Genomic DNA, 26580 nt, shown 5'->3' on the forward strand with positions numbered 1-26580 from the left:
GCCAAATAAGCAAAGAATTTAAGTCCGTGTTCCAGTGGGGTAGGGTTGTATGGTTATATATGACGCCAGTTTTATGTCATATGCGTATAACAACATGAAACATAAATAACTTTGAATACGATAGCAAGGAAATTGAAGCCACGAAGAAAAGGAAATTAACAAAAATGACAATAATGATGAGTAATTAATGTTTTCTAGTGCGTTTTAATTTTTACGTTTATTTTTAAACACTTAATTTGCAAATATATTTTCAGGTTAACCTAATTTAAATACAGTAATTAAACTTTATAAAAAGTATCATGGTTATTGCAATCGCAAATAAAGAAGAATTCGAAAATCAATTGGCCACAGCTGGCAGCAAACTTGTGGTGCTCGATTTTTTCGCCGACTGGTGTTGGCCATGCCGTGAGATTGCCCCAAAGTATGAAAAAATTGCTGGAGAAAATTCAGAGCAGGCTGTCTTCTTAAAAGTTGATGTGACTGTTGATCAAACTCTGGCATACAAATATAAAGTCACCGGACTTCCTACTTTTATTTTTTTTAAGCACGGAGAGAATATAAAATCATTCTCCGGGGCCGACGAGGATCAGCTGCGATCAAACATCGAAACATTGAAATAAACATTTCACTGAAACAAAGACTGCTGTAACAACTAATCAAGAGCTGGAGTTTATATTTGTACTTCTAAATATATTCATCATAAATTTATAATAATCATTTTAGTTTGTTGCAATTTTTTTTCGGTAGTAACTAGCAGCGATACCTTTAATATATACAGTAACGTGAATGTGCTTATTATTAAACGTTATTCGTTACGTTTATTAGCTAGAATATATATTCAATTATGCAGATTCAGTACATGTGGGATTGGGTGTATAGATGTTATAACACAGCGGGAAACTTCCTGTCCGTGGTTATGCATGACTATCGACGACTGTGAGTCAAAACAATGTCCGACAATAACACCGGATATTACGAACTCGGGCGCATTACAATGATAAACTAGTTCTTGGTGTGATCTCGTGATTAGACCGAAAAAACGTCAGCAGCTAACCCTTCCAAACAATACGAACACGCTTGGTGTCTTTGATTTGACGTCAGAAAGTTGTAACACATAACGACGCGAAGTATAACACATATGTAAGTGGGTTTAACGCTTGCATATGAACCGGAGATTACTTGGTCGGAGGTTGATGTCCAACAGCAGTGGCACCAACGGCGCCATAAACGGTAAATTATGTATACAAACAAGAGTTATAAATCAACGTTTATTAAAAACAATACGTAAAATAAACGCGCACTTACGATGTTACGTTATACGAAAGCTAAAAAAAATTTGATCACATGTTGATTGCGTTTTGAACATAACAAATCACATATTAATCGTCGCAGCCAAACACGAAACTAAGTTGTGCAAAATAATTAAAAACATTGAACCGTGGATACAGATAAGCAAATATAACGCCTGAACAACAATTTTCAATGTTCTGGTTTTGGAGCGTTCTTTACTGGCTTATTTTCACTCGTACTGGTGAGTGTGTTAACGGAATTCAACGCTGGTGTCATTAGATACGGGTGGAAACGACGGAGGACTTGATAATGTGTTAGAGCTGCAGCAGCAGCTTGAAGACTCTGGTTTCGTTGTAATGTGAAATGTTGACTCAACGTTGAACTTAAGAAGACAAATAAGGTTAATCTTTGCATGCTATTATGAATTTAGAACACATTCAACATAATGTCCTACACGCATATAAGCATAATATGTATCGTGAGGTGATGGGGTCATTAAGCAAAATATAAGATGAATGAATAAATGTATAACTTATTAGTTCTCGCGTGGCGGCGCAACAATATAATCGTTATAACACCGGTGCTCTTTTTCATCACTTCGTGCCCACTTACGAGTTACCACAAATTGTCATTGCGAAAGATTGGTGCTTTATTATATTTTAGGTTTGGCAATAGAAGCCATTGGACTGGAGCAATGGTGGTTTTGCACAGCAACGCATACGCCAACACCGGTAACAACGACCAACTTCAAAAACTTGTATTTTTGCATTGGCATATTTATTTCAAAATATGAGGTAAATTTTTACGACACCAACTACAATTTTTATTAAAACTATATTAAAATTCCCAATTGTATTTATAAACGTCAGTACTTTTAGCCACACAGAAAAAAAAACAAGCAAAATTATCAATCACATCGACTATGCGTTGTAACTCCTATATAAGCTGGCACGAGGTGTATGAAACAGACTACCCGTGAAGGACTGTCATTGCCCTGCCGAGCGAGGAGATATATATGAGTGTCGTTCATGCATTTGTGTCAAAGGATTTTCAATTCTCACCCGAAACTCGGAGCGTTTCTATACGAAGATGGCGAGGCGAATCTTGACAAGGCGAGATTTTGAACAATGCGAGGAAAATCTTGTTGAGTTGGAAAGGAATCCCGTCTTGATGTTAAACGGAGTTCTATCAGTTGAGTAATGAATAATTAGACTTTCTTAAAATGTATAATACTGTGGGGCAATATAGCATAATATACTGTGAGAACCTAAATCCCATATTTTCTCTTGTTTTAAGCAATTAGCAATGCTCTAGAGTGGGGATTCTTTATTTATATGAGTATTCTTTGTGTATTACCAAAAGGACGAGAATAAAAACATGTCCCATCTTCCCCACCCTACAATACGATGAAAACTAAACTATAAATGATAAAAGTTGATGTAACTTTTCAAGTTGATTTTGGTAAAAATGAAAACTTTATATCAACAACCCTGTAGTATTGTGTAACTTCTAATAAAAAAAGACCAATATTCCTTTGCGGTAGCGCACATTTTATACACTATTGAGTTGCATATAGTAATAACAAAATTTCAAAAAATAACTTAATATGTTTTTTTCATTAATATTATTTATAACTCAAAAAGTTAATATGATCAGCCGTACAAAGCAATGTAGCGTTAAAACATACCCTGGTGGCCGTAACTCTCATGTAGCAGCATCCGCATGTTAGCGGTAGAGGGTTGAACTAGACGAGCATCTGATAACATGCCTTCGACAGAATCTCTGAAACACACGGAACAAATAAGATAATTATATTTAAAAACTGTTAAATTTTAGGTGCAACATTTGTTTTGCTGATATAAGGCAGTTGAAGGCATAACATATGTTATATTATTTACTAAAATATTTTTTTTAAATATTTTTTAAAACATAGAGACGCCGATACTGCGTGTAAATATTATTTTTTTCAAACAATTTTCTTGCGCGTTTATTAGACTTTATTATTTACTGATATTTATTCGCATTATTGGTTAAACGTTTTCGCCAATTTATTCATTTTTTCCCAAGTAATGCGTCTAATTATTGAAAAACTTTTTTGCGTCAGTGGGTGGCAGGCGCAGAGATCCAGGACAAGAATATCTATTTCCTGGTCGGTGGGCCTACTTTGTCTTGCACAGCGATGATCCACACTGCACTAGAATGGTGCCACGTTAATCCGATAAACGAGCAGCGGCTTTTAACGGCCGCTAAGATCGCTGCTAATTCGATAGAACCTGGGTCGGTTTTAACTTCGTTACCCCTTGCTGAGGCGAGCTAGTGATGCCAGCACTGTTTGCTCTAACCTCTGGGCAGCTTTGAATTTAATATTTTCTTTAAACTCGGTGTTTTCTGTGGGTATTTTTTAGCTTTGATTGTGGTTTTTAATATTTTTTCCTTCATTTTTCTTTGATTATGTAATATTAAGTAAACAACAGACACATAACCGACTTATTGACATCTGGACATTTTTGTTTAATTTTTCATCAATTGACATGTCAGCGGAATGTCACAGTCCGCCAACCACACAGCTGGCAGCAAAACACGGGTGGGCAGCTCTGTAGGTGGGAGCCAGACGCGAGAACGTTCCGGGGAATTCATTAGCGGAGCCGGGTTGTGTTTTCGATTTTATTAACGCGGCCGCTGTGTCGATCGGCTGAAAGGGGCGCGGCAGTTGGCAAGTGCTTTGCAAATGTGTGACGTGTCGCGGAGCACGGGACGAGGGAGAGGGTACGATATCGAGTAAAAATTGACTTCTGACGAGATCACTCTTAAAACGGCCAATTAATTATTCATGGAGTCGCTTTATAATGATGTCGGCCACCTAAGCTTTTAGCTGAAAACAGCACGCTTTGATTTCATTACCCCAAGCGCCGAATATTTTGCTGCACTTTAATTTTCAAACCCGGGCAAGCGTTCGTGACGTTGATTGGACGCTCACTTTCGTGTCACGTGCCCGCCTTACCACTGCAGGTCGTTGCGATTGGTTTTCATATTTTTAGGTGAATATTTTTCTGCCGCCATGTTTAAAGATGATCGAAAATGAAGGGCGCTGCTGTTCGCCGTTATAATGTGGCGTCAAGGTGCCATCATAATCGGTTTATGAGATGTCACAGTTAACTTTGTTACATCATACTCATGCGACAGACGACACCTTTACGCCAAGCAAAGTCAATTTAATCGCTCTATCAAGCGACCGGTAACACAATATGAGTCATTTAATGTTGAAGCTTAAATGGATAAATAATGAACAGATATAACTCAGCCGAATAGAAATCCATAAGCTAATAAAATAATCGCGCCTTTCGATTTGGTTATGGGCCTATCACGCCACATTGCGCACAATTTTCGTAATAACTCTTGACTCCGGATATAGATATATCAACTTAGAGTCGCATTCGTCTAAAACTCAAATGCGAAGTCTCATTGTATTTGTTTAAATTCGAAATATTCAATCAAATTTAACATTCAATTGATTCTCAAATGGTAATTTATTTTAGGCGACGCAGAATGTGCAACAAATAAACTGCCGTAACGACAAATTGAATACGAATAATACCGAAATAGCGTTCATGGTATTCTGCATTAGATCAGCTATGATATAAACACAACTTTTGGAATGAACTTATAAAAACATAACCAACCTTTCAAATTCGTTCATTCTTGAAGAATCACGAAAACCTTTTGCGAATGGGTTACTGTCGATTTTTAGCCGTGTGATCTGAGGTGAAAACAAATAAACTTTTAAACTTTCCAACAGTTCGTTAAGAAACATAATGAATATAGAAGGGTGGGGTAAGATTGAATTTGTTTCCTTCTTTTTTAACGTTCCATTTCTTTAAACGAAGAATACTTACAAAATTAAATAACCGCATCCTCGCGACTTTAAACTACAGCGTTGGTAATTCTCAAAAACCCGATAATAAAATATGAAATATTAACGGAATTCATCTTACCCCAAAGTACTATAAAACCGGAAGTGCTCACTTAACACATGTTTTTTTTTAGGAAAAAAAAATATATATATATTTGATGGAACATCTTTTAACGAAATGTTAAAAAAGTACAAACCACTTTCCCATCTTTTCGTTAGAAATTCCACCATTGTAATAAAAAATGTATACGCTGACCTACATTAATTTATAAGTCGAATCAAGTCGATGGGAAAAATTCATGATAAACGGTAATTGATCAACCATTTGCTACAGAGGAACGCATATGACATGAAACTAGTTTAATGTTAATTTGTTACTCCGACATGTTTATTTAGATATTCGATGATGTTGATATGTAATTTTAACTCCTCTAAAAGTTGTTAATTTAACTATAGGCTAATAAATAAACACGCTAAGTTCACACATATGACTTTGCACCTGCACAAACACCAAATAGAACTTTCAAAATTAAACTGTGATTACAATGCATCTTCTAAGACCAAAACAAAGTCTATATCGTTCATAGTTAAGCAAATTGTAGAGGGAATCACATAACAGTTATATAAATGAGCTGTACACGCTCCTTTATTTATCATTTATACGCACTTGTATTTCGTTATTTAAACTTGAATTTGGAAAAACATGTGTAAGTATAAGATGTTTGAAACAGAACCCCCGTGTTATAAAGAGGATAAAAACGTTTCATTCATTTACAAGTATTGGACAACTAGCTCAAACTTACCAGTTGGTTCTGATAAGCTGTAACAGCTGTGAATTGGGTTTCCGGGAAGATAAAAGTCTTATATTGCTCCTTTGTAAGATTAGATAAGTCAGTATCGTCTCTGTCTTTTCTTATAACATGTATACGTGGTTGATATTTGTGCATTGAGTTAAGGATCACCTGTAAACAACATTTGATCAATTCTTTTAATGTACTGCTGGGTAAGATGGATACCGTTAGCAAATAATTTCTCATATTTTCAGGGCGTGTTTTAACAATCTTTCAGGGTCGTAATTAAAGTATTCATTATCAAAAGCAATGCTTCCAAAATATCTTATGCCTGGCAGCCACAGTAGCTCGTCCAATTTAGTAGTAAGCAAAGAACATTTAAAGAGTTATAAAACCGTATCCTCACAACTTCCATCATATACCACTGCTAATTGTTTAAAACACAATCGCGATATTTGAATATTATGCGCTGAAAGTGTCCCTGTTGCACCCAACAGAGATTACAACAAAAGATTAATGAATAGTTTAAGTTAGAAAATGCAATTTAAACGAATAAAATACTATATACACGCACGCGAATATAACTCGCATGTACTGCTACTGAGCTGTACAATATGAGTGTCTTTGTACGTATTAATGTTTAGATTTGTACTATATGCTATGAGGTATGAGTATCTCTTTTAAAGTCACGCGTTTTAGAGTCATCTTTTAGAGTTTTAAAATCATATTTTATTAGTAATGTTCTTTTGGAGTCGCGCGGCTATGATAAGATGATTCGGTAATTTATTTTGTTTAACACCAAACAATAAGGCGGGAAAATGGTCACATCTTACACCACCCTTTTATATGTACGCAGTTTACCCCATCTGAAGTTACCGATATACAATCTGTCAAGTATAAATTTTTGTCGACATTAACATTATTATATAGTACTTCAATACTTTTTTTCCTTAAATTACTTTTTATCAAAACTTGTGTGGTGCATATTTCTACATGGCTTACATTTTGAAACAGGTTGCGTAACAAGAAATGAACATAAAACCCGCGTTTGTAACACAGTGTATTGGAATGGCAATACTGCGACGATTGCATGTAAACCCGCGATAAACATAACTTTGTTCGTTGTCGAGTGATCAATTACGTGGAGTTATAATTACATCGAAGCGTCAGTGTGCTTTTAACAATCGATCAGCAGAGCGCCATTCGCGTATTCCAGCACTTGAACTTCGTTATATGGCTGCTCATTTGTCATTCGCTATCTTCGCCGTTGACAATCCGCTACTTCTGCCTCACTGACGTCACGATCTCAGGCGACCCTGCATTTAGTCCAAGTTGAACAACGCCAAGTGATAAAAGCTTGAACCAAGTGTTTTTATTTTCACTCGTACCGGCTCCAACCCGCTCACGCGAAGCCGTCGATACTTTTCTTTAAATACCTCTAGCCGGTAAACCTCAGTTAATAAACGATAGAATAAATTAAACCCTTTGCCTCTGATATAGCCTTAAAACGCTACAGTTTCAATTCTAACCTCAACGCATTGAAATGCCTGCAGATCACAGCGCCCAATCCGCCACAGATTCGCAGTGATAAGGATAAGTAAACTAATTAATCATTCCAACCTCTTACGTCCTGGGACAGGTTCGGGTAAAGTGTTAAGTCGCTAACAACGTCTCATGCAGATAGCTATCATTCAAGGTCGAATGTTACAAATCTGCCACGACCAAGGACAGAACCTTATATACAATTCCGATGCGTTGTTTAGCTATAAGACCTAATTGCTACTGCTGACCAATTTTGGTGTAAAAACGAATCGCTTTTTGGATCTGTTGCAACATATTTATTATAGGCCACTACAGCTGGTATAAAATACCTTTTGGTGTTGTGAACGACTGATATGGAATTATGCTGAACGTTACAAATAATTGACACATGCAACTACTGTTACTTCTTTACACCAAAATAATGGCCATTATAAAGGATATATACCACACCACAGTCTCAAACACACGAACATAAACTTTCTTTAAAAAAATCACGTGGCGAGTTCCAAAGGATCGCTTTTATAGGACTGGAATGCGGCAAGTAAAATTTAAGCAATCAGAGAACAACGAAAGGAAACAGACAATTAACATTCGCCTACTTGTTATAACACAGTTTACAAAACAATAGTTACACAACTGTATGATTTTTACAAGTCTGTCTGCAATTTGTTATACAAACTTTAGAGGTCGACCGAAAGCATTCGCGACACACGTTTATGAAAAGTAACTTATTTTGCCTGGAAGATTTGTACGAAAAGCAATTTCAAAATTTTGGATGCAAAAAAACTAAAAGTTGATTATTTTTTTCATGGAATTAAAATTTTAAGAAATTACTCACGTGACTATTTTGATCCAGTTCGTTATTGGTCAGTTTTAGTTTTTCAAATGAACACATTTGCTTGCACACTTGAGCACCGCTTAGTGGCGAGTCCGGATGTACATAGAGTCTCGGTTGAAGAGGAGGATCAGCTTTACCTGGGATAGAATCGGGATGTTGGTTTATCACAGTAAGGTAAAATTGAATATGGTTTTATTTTATTTTCTCACCACATAATTGGAAGTAAACAAGTAATATTTACAGAATTATATCAACATAGCCCGCGACTCTAAAAACGGGTTGTAAGTTGTATCAAACACGACCAGGATATATATAATGTATGTTGAAACAGAGTCCTATTTGACCCCACAGTAATATATCTTGTTGGAGTAAAACTATTTGTGTTCGTGTCGCAATTGATAATTTATAAACCTTAAAATTGAAGTCGATCGGTTGATCACAAATAAATCGACATTTAAAACATCCCTTTTCAACAATTCACCACGACCTATGAGGATCGTGAGGATACGGTTTTATATTTACAAGTTTTTAAATATTCCGTGTTTACACCTGTGACGATATAATATATTACAGCATGTGTTTTTTAATTAACAGCGTCTTTACTTTTAATAAAAATAATACACACAGATAAATTTAACGAATAAGGAAAACGCGTGTTTACATAAGTCGCATGTTGATAGAGTCCGATTTGGGTTTTAATTAGAAAATACAGAAAACAAACGCATTTAAAATACGTGTATATAGATATATGTGTAGTCGGCAACTATAGACATTAAAATGCTTGAAAAAAAACAGTTGTAATATAGGCTACAGTAGGCGGGGGAAGATAGTAGACCTGTTCATTTTATTTTCTCGTCTAATTTGGTGGTAAACAAAGAACATTTAAGGAATTATAAAACCGTAAACCCACAACTTCGATAGACCGTGGTTAATTGTTTAAAATACGATCAGGATATTTAGATATTATGCGTTAAAAGTGTCCCATCTCCCCCCACCATTCTATATAGCACCTAAGTCCAATTTGTTAAACTTTGCTATATGTTTAAAAAAATGATTGGTGAATGCGGTAGCGTATAATTATGATTATAACTGTAAATATGTTGTACTTTGTAATAATTGGTTGAACAAAAGTATCCATTAAAACAAACGTGATTTAAAACTTTTACATTTAACTTTAAACTCTTACCCGCAACTAACCAGCTTGATCTATGATAAGCATATCTGTATCTCTTATTATCTACTGGAACGATGTCCATGACAACGATGTATTTTTCATTCGCGTCTCCTTTGCAAAATGAGACTCGTACGGTTGGGAACATTCGTCTGTACGAAACATTTCATTTTTTTGAAATTAGTCAAGTTGTAGATTAGTTAAGTTTTACGCAATAAGCGTTCGTATAACAATTTCCTAAAAAAAGTTTATTTAAATAACTTGTAAAGCCATTTTACGCAAACAATTCGCGAAGCAGTTATGACCTGATATACAGCCGTGTTATGGTTTTGCATAATTTTTAAATAGAAATATTAAGTTTACCTTCCTGACTTTGTGATTATCATTTCAGTTCCGAGTTCGTGAAATTTTCCCCACAAATCTTTTGTTTCCAGAATACATTTTAAGTCTACGAGCGACGGATGTTTCGGTTTCGTCGATGCCGGAAGTTCCTCGGGAGCTGCGATTGTTTCCAGCGGGCTTTCAAGCTCCGATTTCCCGCCGCCATGCGACGATTGACTACGGTGTTTGATCGTAACGTTTTTGGAATCGTCAAATCCCGATTTACCTGTAGGGATTATATAAATACATGTAACAGTGCACTACGTCGTTTTTCAAATTTTATTTAGTGCTTCTAAATAGCATATTAAAAAAAACGAAACAATTGTTTTAACTTTTCCGATACCTTTATGGATTTGTCCTTGGTGTTTAACCTCATGTTTTTCATCAACCGTTGTAGGTTTGCTTTCTGCAATAAGAGACTCTATCGAAAAAGCGTTTGCCCGCGATGACATTTTCGTCGCTTTAGAATTGTCGGCAGTTTCCAAACTCATTTTTATTTCTTTTAGAAGGTATTTTTAATAATATACAACAAGTTTCATATCAGGTTATACAATCGCAAACAAATCTAAATATACAACAACTTAATATATATGAAGTAAAAAGATTAGTAAAACTTTCTTTAAATTGACTCAACAAAATCTAAATGTATATAAAATATATTCTCTCTTATGCGAAGCATATATACTCATTTTGCCTTCTTAATCTTTAACAAAATATGCGATATTTTACTATTTCCCTGAACATGTGTTCCATACTGAGGCTGTTGGTCTGCACGTCGCGTACCAGTAAGTCATTGGGCTTGCTACAACGTGGGCTCTATATTCCGACGCTTGACGCCATTTTGAAAAGGGAATAATTACATTACGCGTAAGGAGCGACGACTAAATACGCATTAAGCAGATGCAACGTTAGCACTCGTCTCGACGGTTAAATGTCTTTATCGAAAGCGACGCTACTTGCTCGACCCGAGCCCTGTTATTACCCTCTGCGGAAAAGTGAAAAGAAACTATACATTAAAGAATATTTGTTTAATTCACATAAAATAGATTTGATAAAAATGCAATAAAAAGTCATATATTTAATTTAAAGATCGTTTTTTAATAAATAACTCTAATATATGTGTTGTTATGCAAAATAGATAACACTGATAAAAGTTTATAAACGCATGTAAAGATACAATTAATATATTTATTGTTTATTCGACATTTTATACTGATAAATGAAAATAATTATGTACAGTGAAATTGAAGCGTTACGAAACGAAGTATTAAATAAAAAAAAAACAAATTTTCAAAAAAGTAAAAATATATTCGGAACGATTGTCCCAGAAATTGTTTGTGGGCAATCGTATTGATGTGATTGCTCGCACTCTAGCACCGTACAGCGGTTGCTGTATCAGTGAATTAAAAAACACAGTGTAGGCGGTTCGAAAGTTCAAGTTGTATAAAAAGATTTTAGCACAGCAAGAATGTTACATGTACAAAGGCACTTGACATTGGCAACCTCGTTGTATGTTATATGGTCTTCGTACCCATACACCGTTTATTCTTTTGGGCAATCTAACACTGTATCGAATAGGAGTACTGACGAGGTTTATGTTTTCCGCCAGCGTAGGACTGTCCATGTCATAACAGCCATAACATAAGCACTTAGCTTGCAAGATTGTGCTTGGTCGCCTTTAATAAGAAAAAAAGAATTGTTTTAAAGTCTTGTTTAAAGCCGAAATCACATTAAATGGGGACAAATCAGAACATTAAATGTTTTATGAGTTATTATATCTCATGTCACTACAGCCTATACTACCCACTACAAAGGACTGTGTTAATAGTGTATATGCTTGCTTACTACTCTACTGCTATTACATCAAATGTGGACATTACTAGAAGCAAAAATAGACATTTTCGCTTAATCTTACCTATTACGGTCTTGGTGAATCACATATGTCCATGGCGATAAGCTTCTTTGCTCGACACTTGTGCTGGCTGGGTTAAACGTCGGACATTGAAGGCTCCGCTTTGTTCTCTGTTTTTTACCACCATTTTGTGATTTGTCGTTAGTCACATCAATAACAGTGAACTGGCTTGCATACTCCGTATCGTTCAGTACTTGAGCATAAACTTCGTTGTACCTAATGCAAATTTCATCATCCCCACAAAGTTCCCTGTAAAACAATAGAGTAATAAGAAAATAAAGTTATGTCCCAATGTTGTACTTTGACCACTTAGAATTAATAATAATCTTAAACTTTAAACCGCAGATCAAAACCTAAACTTACTTAATTTTGTCCAAAGTTGGTATTGATTTTTTCACCAATTCATATTCGCCGTCTTTTTCCTCGTATTGCAGTAAATCTAAAATCGGAGAACCTTCGGTGTTGTTTATCATTATTTGCACCATAACTAAAGCAAAAAGAGACACCAAGCTGATAGATTGAGGCATTCTGTATGTTTGGTTCTTCTCTAATCCAAAGATACTCAATATATATTTAAGTCGATGTTCGGATATAAAAACCAACTGTACAGTTACAATATTTATACTCTGCAGTCGAAAGTGACATGAAGAAGTAGTCGTGTGGTACTTTTTATAAAAATCCTAATTTCCAATTAACCACTAATGTCACGTTTTATTCAAGAAATTAGGGTCTTCCCCGCGAGTTAATTCCGGATGTTACGCATTAATTGGACGGCGGCGTCCCAACACACGTTTCGAAAATACGTCACAACAAAGGCATGCTTTCTGTTCAGCGCAACTGATACGCTAACTGTTGAGTAATAGTTTTTTCTTGCTGACCACTTTAATTACTACTAAACTGTTCGCCAACACATCATTTCACACATAAGCGAGTAAATGACATGACTCAGTTGCATATACGTCAAACTATACCACCCGCAAAAACAAAAGTAAGATTTCAACTTAACAGATGTTGTAAAAAATTTTATTGACGTAAAGTATTAATATTGCACCAGACTTGCGTAATTTAGGAATTCAATCAAATGAATTAATGTATAAAATACAATTATTTAATGGGGTTAATACAAATCGTACATTTGTAAACAATCGTGATATCTTTAAACGGAGTAATGTTAAAAATAGAAAAGTCGGTAATTTTTAGGATTCCCGGCTTGTATTTAGCATTAATTATTCGGACCGAAAGCAGTAGTCTGTGCTTTAACCGTCCTTATGCGTAACTAACTGTACATTCCATGCACCAGCACCTAAGTCCTAAGAGTTAAAAATAGCAGACCGGTATTTTTGGCAGGGCACTGACACTATTGGACTTTATTCGGCACTTGACAGTTTGCGTCATAAAGAAACAAATGACGTGTTCAGTTGCATTTGATAAACAGATTCTACTTGTCACTTCTATTTTTACACAAAAGGGATGCATTACGCACAGTTGCATCCTACGCAACATACATCAGCAACAGACTGTCTGGCTAATTTAAATCTACTTTTAAGTTTATTTTTATGACTTTTGTAACGAGATCTTGATATTAACGTAGCTGGAATAGTAGTCAGAATACGAGGCATACATAAAGAGATGTCCAAAAGTGATCTAAGATAACCACCGAACTTTATTGTTTTCGAGAAGAAAAATTGTCACTCAAATTTGACCGTTTCTAGTTTTCAACAACTAAGAAAAATTTTAACTGTATTTTGGATTTGGTATAATGAATATTACTTCTTCGTGAATATAACGACTTCAGTAGGTTTTAATTTTTCGATTGTTTCTATATAGCTGAATACCAGATTATGCTGACTCGGCACTTTTCAAACTAAATTTTCAGCTCGAAAGACCGATTTGTAGTAAAGAAATGATACAATACGTACCAGAGAGGTTGGTAGTTTATGCGCTTGTATCGTAACCTATGGGTACCCGGTTCGATCCTCGGTCAAGGCACTTAACACACATTGCTCCAACCCAGCGGTCACTAACGAGTTGCCAAAATTAACAGTTATATACAGGAAAACAATTACCCACAAAGTTGCATGTGTGGTGACTGCCCAAACGAAGATAAACATTGTGTGGAAGTGCGTTCGGTTGTGACGTTGGGAGTACGAGTGTAGTCCTCGAATGATGTTATCAGCAGACCTAAATCCCAGGTCCTCAAGAACCTCACCCATACAGAATAAAATAATGGTATATATGTTTGTGTATGCCCTCCGATCAAAAAAAGTAAAAAACTAGATTTCATGAAACGTGGTATCATACATCAAGCCATTTGCTATAATACACAGGTCATGTCACGTTAATGAAATGCTTGTTCCCCGAAACGATATTCCCGTATTGGTATATATGTGCTACACGCACATCTACATTGCATCATATACTGCAGGGTTATGTTGAAATATATATTTTACCAAGATATAAACGTGATAGCAAAAATTAAATGACTGCTCATTTGAACTATAGTAGGATGGGGTAAGATAGGACATCATTCGCCTTTTTCGTCCCACTTGGTAGTAAATAAACAATAATCACATAATTTTATAACCGTATCCTCGCGACTCTAAAAGTATGTTGTTGTAAAAACACATTCAGGAAATATGGGATACAGACGCTAACGATGTTCCATCTTACACCAAAGTACAATAACACTATTAATCTGTATTAAAATTTATATGAAAAATGCGACCAAAATTTGTAATCCGTTTCAAATTCTCTGGTACATTTTGCAGCATTTAAATAACCATGTCTACCATCTATACTGTCTGCGTGGCTATGTCTGATTTTACGTCAGATATCATGCTGTGTCGATAATTACGAACAATGAATTAAACACCCAGATTATTTCATTGTTACAGTTTACTATGTTAGTGTCGTTGTATTTTGTAAAGCAAAGACAGCGTATATAGTTCGCAATTAGCATTGTTTATTTTTTAAACAAGCTTAAGTTTTAACGTGCAAACGTCGTGTCTGGAACATTTTAAACAGAGAGTCGCATTCAATTTGAACCGGGTTGCTGTCACTATATTTATTCCAACCAAGAATGTTTGGTAGAAGAAGAACTTGCTGTTGCGCCGCATGCCCAATAGCCCTCGGTCCAATTCAACAGTCTGAACAAATGTATAGTTCGGTGGGGGAGATGAAGCAGATATTGCCAAATAATTCCAAATTTAAAATACATAACGTTTTTTTTGGTTGATACCACTATTTATCGATTTAGCATACAGCAGGGGTAGTTTTACAAATTCGAAAACACACGGGGTTGATTAATATAAATGATCTATTCGAACGATGATGGGTATATTGTTCAAACAATGATTGATAAATATTGTATTCTATACAAATCATCTTACAGAGAGCGCCTTAATTGGTTATCAACTTTACCGGGCCCTCTGATAGAGCATACTGTCGAATAATACGGTAGCATTTTTCGTCTATCATTGAATGGTTATATGGGTAAAAGAGATTTATTAAATGGCACGTCTTACGCCAAGGTTACCGGTAAAGGGAGATTTAAAGGCAGGCTTTACGCCGAGTCTCTTCTTCTCCAACTCAACTATAATTTGATTTTTACACATCTAAAAGTAAAAATATATACAATATAGAAAACTACAATTTTGAAAATCTTTTATCGATATTTCTTTCTGTCATAATAATTGATTGTAGTCACGTCAAAACATATTTGTGTCCGCTCACGTCACTAATAAGCTAGCTAATTAATCATGAGTGAAACTGCATAAGCCGAGAGCAGAACGTTTAATTAACAATACAAAACAAACTAACATCATCTCAAAGCGTAATCTCCATAAACAGTTTTCTCTATATATTCAGCCAAAACAATCTCCCCCAAAATTACATTTGGAAACTGGTAAGCGAACGCGAGGTTTGTAAGACAACCAAATACTCCGTATCATAGTGGAATACTTACTCAAAACGATGCATTTATGGGAAATTTTCATTATTAAAAAGGAAATTTTTAAACGAAAAATGTGAAATTTCGAATATTTCGTAATGACGGTACTTTCCTTCAACCTATCTGAAAATAAAACGAAGCAATTTTAATTCACAAGTTTTATTCAAACGACAGATGATAAAGCAGTGTAGGCTACTAACTATAGCTACGTCATGACTGGTTGTCCATGTGGACAACGATAAGTGGCAATGTATGGGAGAGATATAAAGATACATGTAACTTACATGGTGTTGTCTATTTGAAAAAAATGTATTTTTCAGAAAAAAAAGCAGCAATTTTTTTTGTAGTTTTAAGCGCAAAAGCAAATTTATTAAATTATTAAATCGGGAATAAACTCCAGATCTGTACTGTATTTAATCCGATAAATTAGTTATGACCCAGTATCTTTATATTATAGAATGTACAGACGAGTAATAAATAAAACAAACAATTTTGTATTGAGTTGAAACGTAATATGAATAATACATAGAAGAAAATCAGCAAAAAGCTTCTTTTTAGTTTGATCGTTTGAAATTTGACGTTCGAATTAAAGAACGGGGAAAATGGAACAGTGACGTCACAGTGCATCTGGGACGACATTGTTACGTAATAATAACGAGGAAAAAGCGAACTTCAAGCGAACTATCGCATTCAGACAATATGTTGAAATTTCTTTTCACCTTTGAACCTGCATTTAAACTACCAAAGTTTCACCTAAAACAATGAAGAGGCATGTCTATACACAGCGTCATAAAGCTTTGAACTTGTGATCTAAACAGCTTTTACTGCAGAAAAACTGGTCCTTAAACTAAACACCAACATATTCAAGTTTTAACCCAGTGGTTTAATTTAAATAAATTAACATGTAAATAGGATATTCTTTTGCAGTCCATTGTATACATGCTGTACCACAGCAAATAGTCTCATGCAACATCTACATTATTCAAATGTTGCTTTCATAACCTGCTGTTTATATTCTTAACAACAGACATGGTTTGATTTCAATCAGTCCAACAAACTAATATACGAAGCTGGAACTTTTCCTTTTGTTGTTCCTCGCTGACCCATCATCCAATCTTTGCTTAAGCCAGGTGCAGTATGTACGTAGATGATCTAAAATAAAAAATATGGTTTTATTATTTTTCAATCCGAGATTCACGATACTAATTATTGAAAGTTGACTCTTTGGTTAGCGCTTGTGTCGTAAGTGAAGGCACAGTGGTTAATAATGCTTAAACCAGAGGGTTTAAGGTTCAAAACTTACTACTGCCATTCTGGGCATTTGTGCTCTGTTGCAAGACAATTGGCTGGTCACTAATGGTGTGTTCAATTTTCTATCTATTATGTTTAAAAATGAAAAATCAAACACCAGCAAATTGCATGTATGAGTGTGTGGTCATGTGATGTGTGGTAGTGAAATAAAACACCTATATTATGCTTTATCACGCACTATGAACCAAAATTTAACACAATGCAAAAAACTTTAGTTGTTTTACTTTGATTGAAATTCCTTGTTTCACAACTTTGGATTGAAATACTAGCTAGCTGATATAAATTTGAACCTATTTAGATAAAATATCACCATCAAATGTGCTAATAAAAAGTATAATATCTTAGACACATGACTAAAGTAGGACACACAATGTGTTGATGACAACCTGACATACTCTGCAGTCAGTGCAGTGTTTTGTCAACAACATGTTTAATTTTAGTTTTAAATAATGTATACAAGTTGGATTCACACCCTGGCTCATTCTATAAAACTAAACATCTCAATGAATTAAAGTCAATAAAATATGAATTACAATCTAAGAACAAACATAGAACTGTTATAATTGTTAATTTGTTATGTAACAGCTGTTGGCTGTTTATCCAACAAACGTGATGTGTAAAATGACAGTAATCTACAAATAGATAATGAGATCATGAAATAAGAAGCAGATAATGTAAAAACAGTGGTGGGTAAATTTAGTTTTGTTGATACCAATTCATATTTCTATTTGATAATTTCAAAATTTCCGCTTTGTAAATATAGATGTTCGATAAGTTTATCATATTTTTGAAAAATATTTTTCAATTTGGGGTAAACATGCGTGCATGCTTTCCCTATTTGTTCATTTTATTTGAAGAATTTTACTTTTTTGGGAAAAGCAGCATATAAACTATGTTAGCCTGTAGATTGTGGTTTCATTTGCACAATACCATGTTTTACAAAATATTAAAATACTCTTCCATATTACGCATAAGCTCATATATGCTGAACTACCTAAGTTCCTGTTATAAATACAGGAAGTCATTGTAAAGCAATTTCTCATTACTTAAAACAGGAAAAACAGTTATTCCCACAAACTTTAAAATTTCCAAGTCTTTTAAAGAATTAACGTAGTTCATTTAGAATTACAGAAAAACCTCAAAGGTTACAACAACAGGTATCTCTTTCATACACCTCATGCTTGTTTACGAGTTACCACACACACAGAGGTAACTGCAAATGAATGTTTTTTCTTGTTTAAACAGTATGGCTTAAAATTTAAACACACCATCAGTGACCGGTCAAGTGCCTTACAACATGACACATATTGCTTGGAATGTTGGCAGAATCAAGGTTTGAACCAAAAACCTCTAGTTTAAGCATTATTCGTTGACCATTGTGCAGTGCTATATCCTCAAATTAATTCCTATGTTGTCCCTCCATTACGCACACATTAGAAATATTAAAAAGTTCATAAAATGGCAAAGAAAAACAACTGAAAATATATATATCGCACTAACCTCATCTGCAAGCAATGACAACTCTGTTGAATCAGTTGCGTCGTAATCGTACAACACACGTGCTTGCTTGCTGGCCGACAGTGGTGTATATTCATTATTGTGAGCGCCCGTTATGTTACCAACTTGCACAGTTGACTTGGTTGAGTTGGAACGATTATATAAACCAAGGGAAGGTGAAGGTTCACAAGTTCTGGGGTAATATAACACAATTTGTAGAAATTTTCAAGAAATATATATTTATCATGCACCAAAATTATAGTGAAAATCTACAGTTAAAAAATAAAGCACTTATCACAAATGTTTTTAAATTCTTTGTAAGCCATTTTAGTAAATAAACTAATTGAAAAATCTTATCAATAATGCAAATTATACTGAAAAAAAACAAACAAAAAAAACAAGTAAAATAACTGAAAATACGTTTCTTTTTTAACCTGATTTGATATTTGGGTTAAAAACCACAGAGTAACAGAAAAGTAGGTCAACTCATGAATTTAATTTCTTTTTACAAATAGTTTATGACAAATGTATGAGAAATATCACCTTAGTTGAGCTTGTAGGTCCTTCATACATTGGTAGCACTTTGCATAATACTCAGTTTGAGCATCAACAAATTCATTTAAACTGCGGGAATGGTGAGCCTGTGGTTGGGAAGATATTAGTTTTGAACAGAAAGTGATGAAAATCGATTGATAAAATATCTCTTTTGAATTTTATGATAGATTCGCAAAACAAATTAATTTTTAAATTTTAAGTAATAACAAAACAAAATCATACTTGAATTTTAGATACTAATAAAAGAAAGACATTTTTAAACCTAACAATTGAGCCTAATAAAAACAACAATATATAGGCCTATATATTATATATATATAAATATATTATTATGTCATGAATTTAAAGAGTCGTATAAAAAGCATAAATCAGCAATTAATGAAAAATTATCTGTGTCACAATAAACACAAATAGCAAGAAATACAACCTAATTGCGTACGAAGTACAGACAGAACAAATATTTTTTGGAAACATATATAAAAAAACATATATATATACATAAATATCTTTTTAAAAATATTAAAAAATTGTATAAATTAATTAGGTGAAATACAGTTACATGTTTGAGTACTGTTTTTTATAAATCAACTTTCAAAAGTTATCTAATAAAATATAAGAATTAAAGTAATTTTTAGGCATAAGCACACTTATTTTTGTAAGTGATCTAGATTTGCCACATAAGCTTGAATGTAGAACAAGCAGGATATGATGAAATAAAGTTAGACACGCATGATAAACATGTTCATAGATCACCTGTGTGCTGCTAACACCTTCTAACAAAAGTCGAGTTATTTCCTGTTGTCGGTCAAAATCGGTTTGTGTAATTCGCAGCTCACTTTCAGACTGTGGAACAAAAGTGTGTTTTAAATTGCTGACAAATTGCTTTGGTTTACGATAACAAACCAATAAAAGTGTGTTGTTAAACGTTATGCTTCTTGAGCATTAAAAATTGGTAAAATAATAGTGTCAAATTTCTTTCTTAACTAGATACGCAAGTGTTGGCATCAGTTTCCAAAACATAAAAGAATGATTTGATTGAATGAAACCAATCAACACCAAGTATTAAGGACGTACGACGTCTATTCAATACAGGGTTTCAGGCTGAAATTAATACTTGTGTCGACGCTAGGCCTTCAGTGAAACCACAAAAACATGTTGAGGTTCGAATTGAACTGTGGCCTTTCAAATATATAGTTATAACTATAAAGATGCAATGTCATATTAGAAACCTAACAACCACTTGAGAAATATGTCATCTTCATGTATAAAGTACCTTATCAAGGGCCAAGGCCACTTCCACAAACACAAAAATAGATCATAGTTTAAATAAAAAGAAAATTAAATAAAAAGTATATACTACAGTCTACAAATAAAATTTTAGAATTGCTAAAGCCATATTCACCTAAAATCTCAAATATTGGCAAATATAAATTTATTGCACATTTACAGAAACATTTAAAAAAATAATGATTAAGTGGTAAGACCTATACCCTGTCCTTGCATATTATAAAAAAACTATAGAAAAATAAATTCAATCAAACTTGACAACAAATATATACATCCTGAATCCCATGTTTAAGTTAAAACCCATGCCAAGATATTATCAGTCAGTGATGCGGGGGAATTATTTTATTGTCATGCCACGCCCCTTTCTTCACGATTCAGTAATCATATTTATGATTAACGTCAGTCATGTTTGCAACTTATTTCAGTACACTACTGTTTGTATTAGAACTTGAGTAAACAGAACAAGTCGGTAATATTTGCCAAGCTTTGGCCGCACACTTCCAATGCCGAGACTTAAAACAATAAAAAGAAAACACGACTTACTACTTGTCGAGCTTCCAAGGTCTTGGCTCGTCGCACTTTCGCTTTGCTCGCATCCAAATCAAGTCTCTTCTTCTCCAAGGTCTTTCTTTCTTTCTGAATTGTTTTACAATCTCCTTCAAGGAAGTTGGACAAAGGTTGAAGGAAGTTTTGTAAAGTTGTCTGGATAAATGTTTGCTGCGCTTGACCGAGTTTCATCTGTGCTTCACCACATTTTACCAACGCACCACCTGGAAGGGAATTGCAGTTTTATGTTAAACACATAACCATAGGGTAAATTGGTAGACCATTCATTAGAGTGCACTACAAACACCATCATTTGCTAATGGTAGGGAAGGCAGTAACAACACAGATGCCTTTGAAGAAATTTAGGCTTCCTGGTTGTAATTTTTACTAATTAATAATATTGGAGATATTCCAATGCTGGCATGATGGTGTTTTGATGACAGACAGTATTTTCCCTCTAGAAATCATAAGACTTAAATTGAAATTATAGGACTTAAATAAACCTCAAATACCCTTTGGTGTTCCATATGGCTCAAAGCAATGAAGAGATATGGCTTAATATTATTTATGAGTCATGAGTGACATGTGGATTCTCACCAAGGATGATTCAATGTTTCTTAGCATTAATAATTTACTTTCTATTGATTGAAAAGGTATGAAAACGCATCAAGCTGCTGTTACAGCTATTTCCTATCTACCATCGATTATGTAGATTGGTCATCATACAGTAACACAACACAAGGAAAATACAATACATTAAAACATTATTTCTTATAATAGCTAAACATGTACAGTAATGAGAAATAGTTTGAACTTATAAATTGGTATAAGAAACAAAAATTAAAATGAACAATAATCAAAACATGACAAATAATAATAATATCACACAAATACAGGTTTACCAGACTTATTTTAATCTCATTCCACTACCAAACATCAAACAAATAATTTCATGTGCCTCATTTAATTTGATCAACTTAATGAGTCATTTAAAAACAACACATTCCTCCTTATCTACATAAGAGTAACATCTTTCTGAGATGATTTACCGTAACTCTTAAAATAGGGGTGACATCATATTATTTATTAAGCATTGTTTTAGCCATAAAGAATTTAGCCTGCTGTTAGGCATCCAGGCAAATGAGCATTGCTGAAGTAGGCTAAACTGTATTTACCACATTAATCAATAAAGCACCATGTTTGACAAAAGTACGTGTAATGGCCAATGGCTTTGTAGGATCACCTTAAATATGATGCAAATAAATTATTACTCTAACCTTCAAAACTAAATGTAAAAAGTGATGCCTCCTTATAACTCTTATAAATATGAGCAATTTCAAATATTACTCCAAACAATATTTATTCTTACCATAAGCTGTGCCTGGTCCAAAGTCATTACCAGCCTCTATCATGGTGAGTCCAAGTTGTTCTGTGTTATTTACACGATCTGGTGGCTTCCTGTCAAGTTTCAAGTAAACAAAATCTTCCATTCGTGTGTCTGATAAAAACAAAACATTATATATATATATATATATATGGCCTATAGAATATTTTAATTTCCAATTTAAATTCATTACTTTATCATTAAAACATTGTACAGACAGGTTCTACATAAAAATCTGACAAGACAAAACAACCAACAAGAAAGATATATATACATACTTCTAAAAAATACAGGGTCTACTTTTTTGTGCAAAACATCATACAATAAACTAAAAATACGAAATTGCTTTTCCATGCAGCATTGCAATGACAGTACTTATAATACAGGATTCTGTTTCATACACCTCTGCCGTATACAAGTAACCAACTTTGTAGATGATTATTTGTTTGCATTTTTTCGTGTATGACTGACAATTTAGATAACCATAAAGACCTACTGAGTTGTGGCAATTGACAATAAATGTATTGCTTAAGGACACATGCTCCCACAATGGTAACAGCGTTAAGTCTCGGCTCCATTTTCTCTTTAAGCATACACCCCACTGATTTTTAACAAATACTGGAACCAGATACTTTACTATCAACACTGGAATAAAACATTCATATACTTGGGTTTGGCTGCAACGAAGCTTCAGTCTGGGATTTTAATTTTTCAGTCCAATGTTTTGTTTTGTCGTATCTCATTTGTAGATTTTCAAAGTTAGCGTCATACTCGGTCTTCTCTGCATTGCCAAGCTTTTCTTCTGTAAACTAGTGGACAAATGTTAAACAATGACACAAAGAAGAAATTAGGTTAAAAAAAAAAATCGGATTCAGCTCCGGATATAAGAAGAATATATATACTTTTTTGTAAAAAGATCACATAACTGTATAAAAAACCACATCAATCATATAAAAGATACAATTTAATAATTATAAATTTACCTGTTTTGCCCGTGTAAACATAGTGGTTGCGTCCGACGTAAATTGCCGCATATCTGGCAAAGTTAACTTAGGAACCCTGAACTCCATGATTGTTTAATATGCGAAGCTTTTATCTCTATATTAAACGTAGACCAATCCTCCAAGTATCGTACGTGAAAAATCAGCTGTCGCCCACCCATATGAATGGAAACTTGTTTCGTTGATTAAAAGGAACTAAACGTCGACGAGCGAGAGACTGGCTGCCTTTTTTGTACGTTCTCTCGGAGGAGTATGACGTCAATCTTAGTGTTTGCGACGCTATATCGCTGGACAGCACTAAGGAGGGACGGAGGAATGGAGGGAATAAGTGGAGAGAAGAAGGGAAACTACTAAAGGTGAATGGAAACTTGTTTCGTTGATTAAAAAGGAACTAAACGTCGACGAGCAAGAGACTGGCTGCCTTTTTCGTACGTCCTCTCGAACGATTATGACGTCTATCTTAGTGTTTGCAACGCTATATCGCTGGACAGCACTAAGGAGGGACGGAGGAATGGAGGGAATAAGTGGAGAGAAGAAGGGAAACTACTAAAGGTGAAGGGATGGGGGAGAATTATTTTGTTCCCGAAGTAAGTAGAGGGACAGGCGGGAATGGTGGAGGGACGGAGAGAAACTGGTGATGGGACGGACTTTAGATGTTAAAAATGATAGCAGTAGGGCAAGGAAAACAATGTTTAAACTTGATTTTTAATGCGTACAGCATTATTTCGTATTGTTCACGTGTATTCCTAATAATAAATTTACTTATTAATCAAAATTAACACGGATTTTTAAAGTGTCTTGTTTTACCCGGATGTCTATTTTCGACCTTGTAAAAATACACCTGGTGTGCGAATCAATCTAATTCCTTGTGTGTTTTAATATCGCCGTGACAAAGTGGTTTGCGCGTCTGTCTCTACCAAAGAGTTTAACTGTGTTGCTACAAGAAAGCACATGTTGAAAGAGAAAGCGCTGGTTCTTCTTAAATTCCGTTTTTTAACTTAATGCAACACATTTTACCGCGGCGTCTTTTACATGGTTCTGTATATACTTTTACTCTAGTAACACTATTAAAATACATAGAAATGGAAACTTCTTACGTTGCAACCTTTGATTACAGCTGGAATAATAGTTAAAGTATATTGCTTCAATTTTGTTAGGTTTATTCTAGAAAAATATTGAATTTTGTGGTTAACGTGGTCGTTAAACCTGACAAACAGTAGGCCTACCCAGAAACTAAATACAATAACAAATACGGATAAACCCGAACAAAGAACATAAAAAAGACTAGAAAAAGTATTCTCGTAAAAATGTTTTATTGTACACGTTTTGCGACCAACACTGGCTTAACTGCTACGTACCAATTAAGTTACTGGACGTATACAACAGAATAAATACTTTAACAATAAATTATTTTCGATGAAAAAACACATTAAGGAACAAAACAACAAATACTGAAGTCAAGAATCTCCTTTAAGGCACATTAATGCACCAGCCACCGACTATCATATAAGTCAGGAGTTCCACTGTGGACTTGACATACTGGTACCAGAAACACAATTGATGATACTCATCAAGCAGTTGCACCATGATATTATAACATCTTAAAACTTCGAATCTTCCACCTGCTTGAAAAAACTGACAAAAATTTTCGTTAAAATTTAAGTTGATTTTAATAGGTTGGTTTAACTAAAATCTTAATTCGGCGGGCGTTCTGGAGTGCTAAACGGTCGTCAAACCAGTGGTGTTTTGTTTCACACCTCCGTGCCCACTCCCGAGCTACTATTTGTTCAACTTTGTGGTCAATTGTTTTTTGTGTGTTTTTATTTTGTACAACCCATAAGCTACAATCAGTTTGAGCAATTACCGTTTAGTAACTGGCCCTTGCTATGTGGTTACAACACAATTAGGGGCTGCAAAGTGCCACGCGCTCACTGATTGTTGTTTTCTCCAAGAAAAACACAGGTGTTTTGTTTCATACACCTGGTGTCCGCTTACGAGTTAACACATTGAGGATAAAACAATAATCAGTATTATTACAGCGTTGTGGAGAGTATTTTGACATCTTCCATATTTCAGGTTTGTAGTGAGTTAAATAAAACTAAATTAAACAACTTTAGTTTAGAGTAACAGTATGGGCTGATTAAATAATACATTCCGTTCACAGCAAGCAGTCAAATTAGAAGTGCCTATTTTTAATCAGTTCGTGTGGCAAGCAGAATTACTTATGCTCATTTCTACAACATTCATCAATAAAACAACATCAATACGTTTACAAAAAAACATAAACACAAATTAATATATAGAGTGTGCAGTACTAAATGTTATTGTGGGTAAAGTAAAGGCAGTATTACCCTATAAAAAAAATGTGAAAAACAAGTTATTATAAAAGGATAAATATAAACTGTTATAAAAGCAGCAAAATGTGAATTGAAGAAACAATATGATTGGAACAGGACACACAGACACAGTAAATGATGAAAACATTTAACATTGTTCAATATAAAACACTGGGAACTTAGTTACTGAACTAGCAAATAAAACCACACTGAAAAAAATAAAATAAAATAACTTCTATAGATTAAAATTAAAATACACAGAATGTCAATACACAACAAACACACAGTACTGCAAGCTTATTTTTAGCAACCAAATAAATCAATGATAACACTACAATTAATTTCATGTGGGTCATGCACATTGTCACTACCGCCTACCAGTCATTCAGTATTTCACTATCTTTGGGTGTTGGTTGTACAACAGCATGGACAACTTGCCTTGATGTGCTGGCTTGTTCATACTGTAGTAGGTTAAGCGTATCATGCGCAAGGTTTAGCATCATGTCATCACTTGTGTCTTGTGGACGGGAACTTAAATCATCCAGTGTACGACTACGTTGTTTGTGTTTAACTGTGTTGCTACAAGAAATATGAATGAATGAATTAATGTAAATTATTAAACCTTGTGTAAAGGTGCCGTGACAGTTGTTGTGATAGAAGTGCCTTATTTCAGGGCTTTTCAAATACCGTGAGTTGTAAAGTGTCTGGCGTCGTGGCATAGTGGTTAGCGCGCCTGCCTGTAACCCAGAGGTTATGGGTTCAAGGATCGAAGTTGCTACCATTGTGGGCGTATGTGCTCTTGGGCAAGACACTTAACGGCAATTGCTCCAACCCAGTGGTCACTAATGGGTTGTCTAAGTTATCAGCCATACATAAAAA

The 26580-nt window shown here is 34.5% G+C and overlaps 5 protein-coding genes across 7 annotated transcripts in view; 1 reads left to right on the forward strand and 4 right to left on the reverse strand.

Annotated features, from left to right (window-relative positions):
* The first annotated feature begins 299 nt into the window (after positions 1 to 299).
* LOC100186204 (thioredoxin-2-like) lies at positions 300 to 620 on the forward strand. Its single transcript, XM_004225576.4, has one exon. It carries the CDS (start codon positions 300 to 302, stop codon positions 618 to 620), a length of 321 nt encoding a protein of 106 aa, XP_004225624.1.
* Positions 621 to 1256: 636 nt separating this feature from the next.
* Positions 1257 to 10479, reverse strand: tbx20 (T-box transcription factor Ci-Tbx20). The gene is given in 9 exon segments (NM_001032418.1): positions 1257 to 1672; positions 2352 to 2475; positions 2978 to 3072; positions 4971 to 5047; positions 6004 to 6162; positions 8372 to 8508; positions 9558 to 9694; positions 9906 to 10149; positions 10267 to 10479. Coding segments are annotated over 9 exon segments (1314 nt in total). The 5' UTR covers positions 10415 to 10479; the 3' UTR covers positions 1257 to 1479.
* A 915-nt stretch (positions 10480 to 11394) lies between these two features.
* il-17-3 (interleukin 17-3) lies at positions 11395 to 12308 on the reverse strand. Its single transcript, NM_001129876.1, has 3 exons — positions 12199 to 12308; positions 11839 to 12084; positions 11395 to 11599 (listed from the first exon to the last, which is right to left on the reverse strand). The coding sequence occupies exons 1-3, from the start codon at positions 12306 to 12308 to the stop codon at positions 11395 to 11397; spliced, it is 561 nt and encodes a 186-aa protein (NP_001123348.1).
* Positions 12309 to 15927: 3619 nt separating this feature from the next.
* Positions 15928 to 23542, reverse strand: LOC100175101 (endophilin-B1). Its single transcript, XM_002125585.5, has 8 exons — positions 23348 to 23542; positions 23032 to 23173; positions 22350 to 22478; positions 20978 to 21204; positions 19901 to 19990; positions 19136 to 19233; positions 18596 to 18785; positions 15928 to 16936 (listed from the first exon to the last, which is right to left on the reverse strand). Exons 1-8 carry the CDS (start codon positions 23432 to 23434, stop codon positions 16829 to 16831), a joined length of 1071 nt encoding a protein of 356 aa, XP_002125621.1. The 5' UTR covers positions 23435 to 23542; the 3' UTR covers positions 15928 to 16828.
* A 1117-nt stretch (positions 23543 to 24659) lies between these two features.
* LOC100177427 (integral membrane protein GPR155) overlaps positions 24660 to 26580 on the reverse strand; it is a 13027-nt gene continuing 11106 nt past the window's right edge. For 2 of the 3 annotated variants that reach the window (XM_018813148.2, XM_026834116.1), the window contains exons 21-22: positions 26080 to 26280; positions 24660 to 25000 (exon numbers count right to left, since the gene is read on the reverse strand). In XM_018813148.2, the coding sequence (XP_018668693.1) occupies positions 24967 to 25000; positions 26080 to 26280 (235 nt within the window). In that variant the 3' untranslated portion in view covers positions 24660 to 24966. The remainder of the gene's footprint in view (positions 25001 to 26079; positions 26281 to 26580) is intronic. The other variant, XM_026834122.1, reaches the window with a different exon arrangement.

This window comes from Ciona intestinalis, chromosome 1 (assembly GCF_000224145.3).
Source record: "Ciona intestinalis chromosome 1, KH, whole genome shotgun sequence".
Lineage (NCBI taxonomy): Eukaryota > Metazoa > Chordata > Ascidiacea > Phlebobranchia > Cionidae > Ciona > Ciona intestinalis.

Bases quoted from the DNA above. Each gene is read 5' to 3' on its own strand.
- LOC100175101 (XM_002125585.5), bottom strand. From the start codon at position 23,434: ATGGAGTTCAGGGTTCCTAAGTTAACTTTGCCAGATATGCGGCAATTT. The intron at 23,174-23,347 runs GTAAATTTATAA...TTTGTCCACTAG, and splicing joins TGTTTACACGGGCAAAACAG to TTTACAGAAGAAAAGCTTGG. The intron at 21,205-22,349 runs GTAAGAATAAAT...ATTCCCTTCCAG, and splicing joins TGGACCAGGCACAGCTTATG to GTGGTGCGTTGGTAAAATGT.
- il-17-3 (NM_001129876.1), bottom strand. From the start codon at position 12,308: ATGATAAACAACACCGAAGGTTCTCCGATTTTAGATTTACTGCAATAC. The intron at 12,085-12,198 runs GTAAGTTTAGGT...ATTGTTTTACAG, and splicing joins CCAACTTTGGACAAAATTAA to GGAACTTTGTGGGGATGATG. The intron at 11,600-11,838 runs GTAAGATTAAGC...TTCTTATTAAAG, and splicing joins ATTCACCAAGACCGTAATAG to GCGACCAAGCACAATCTTGC.
- LOC100186204 (XM_004225576.4), top strand. From the start codon at position 300: ATGGTTATTGCAATCGCAAATAAAGAAGAATTCGAAAATCAATTGGCC.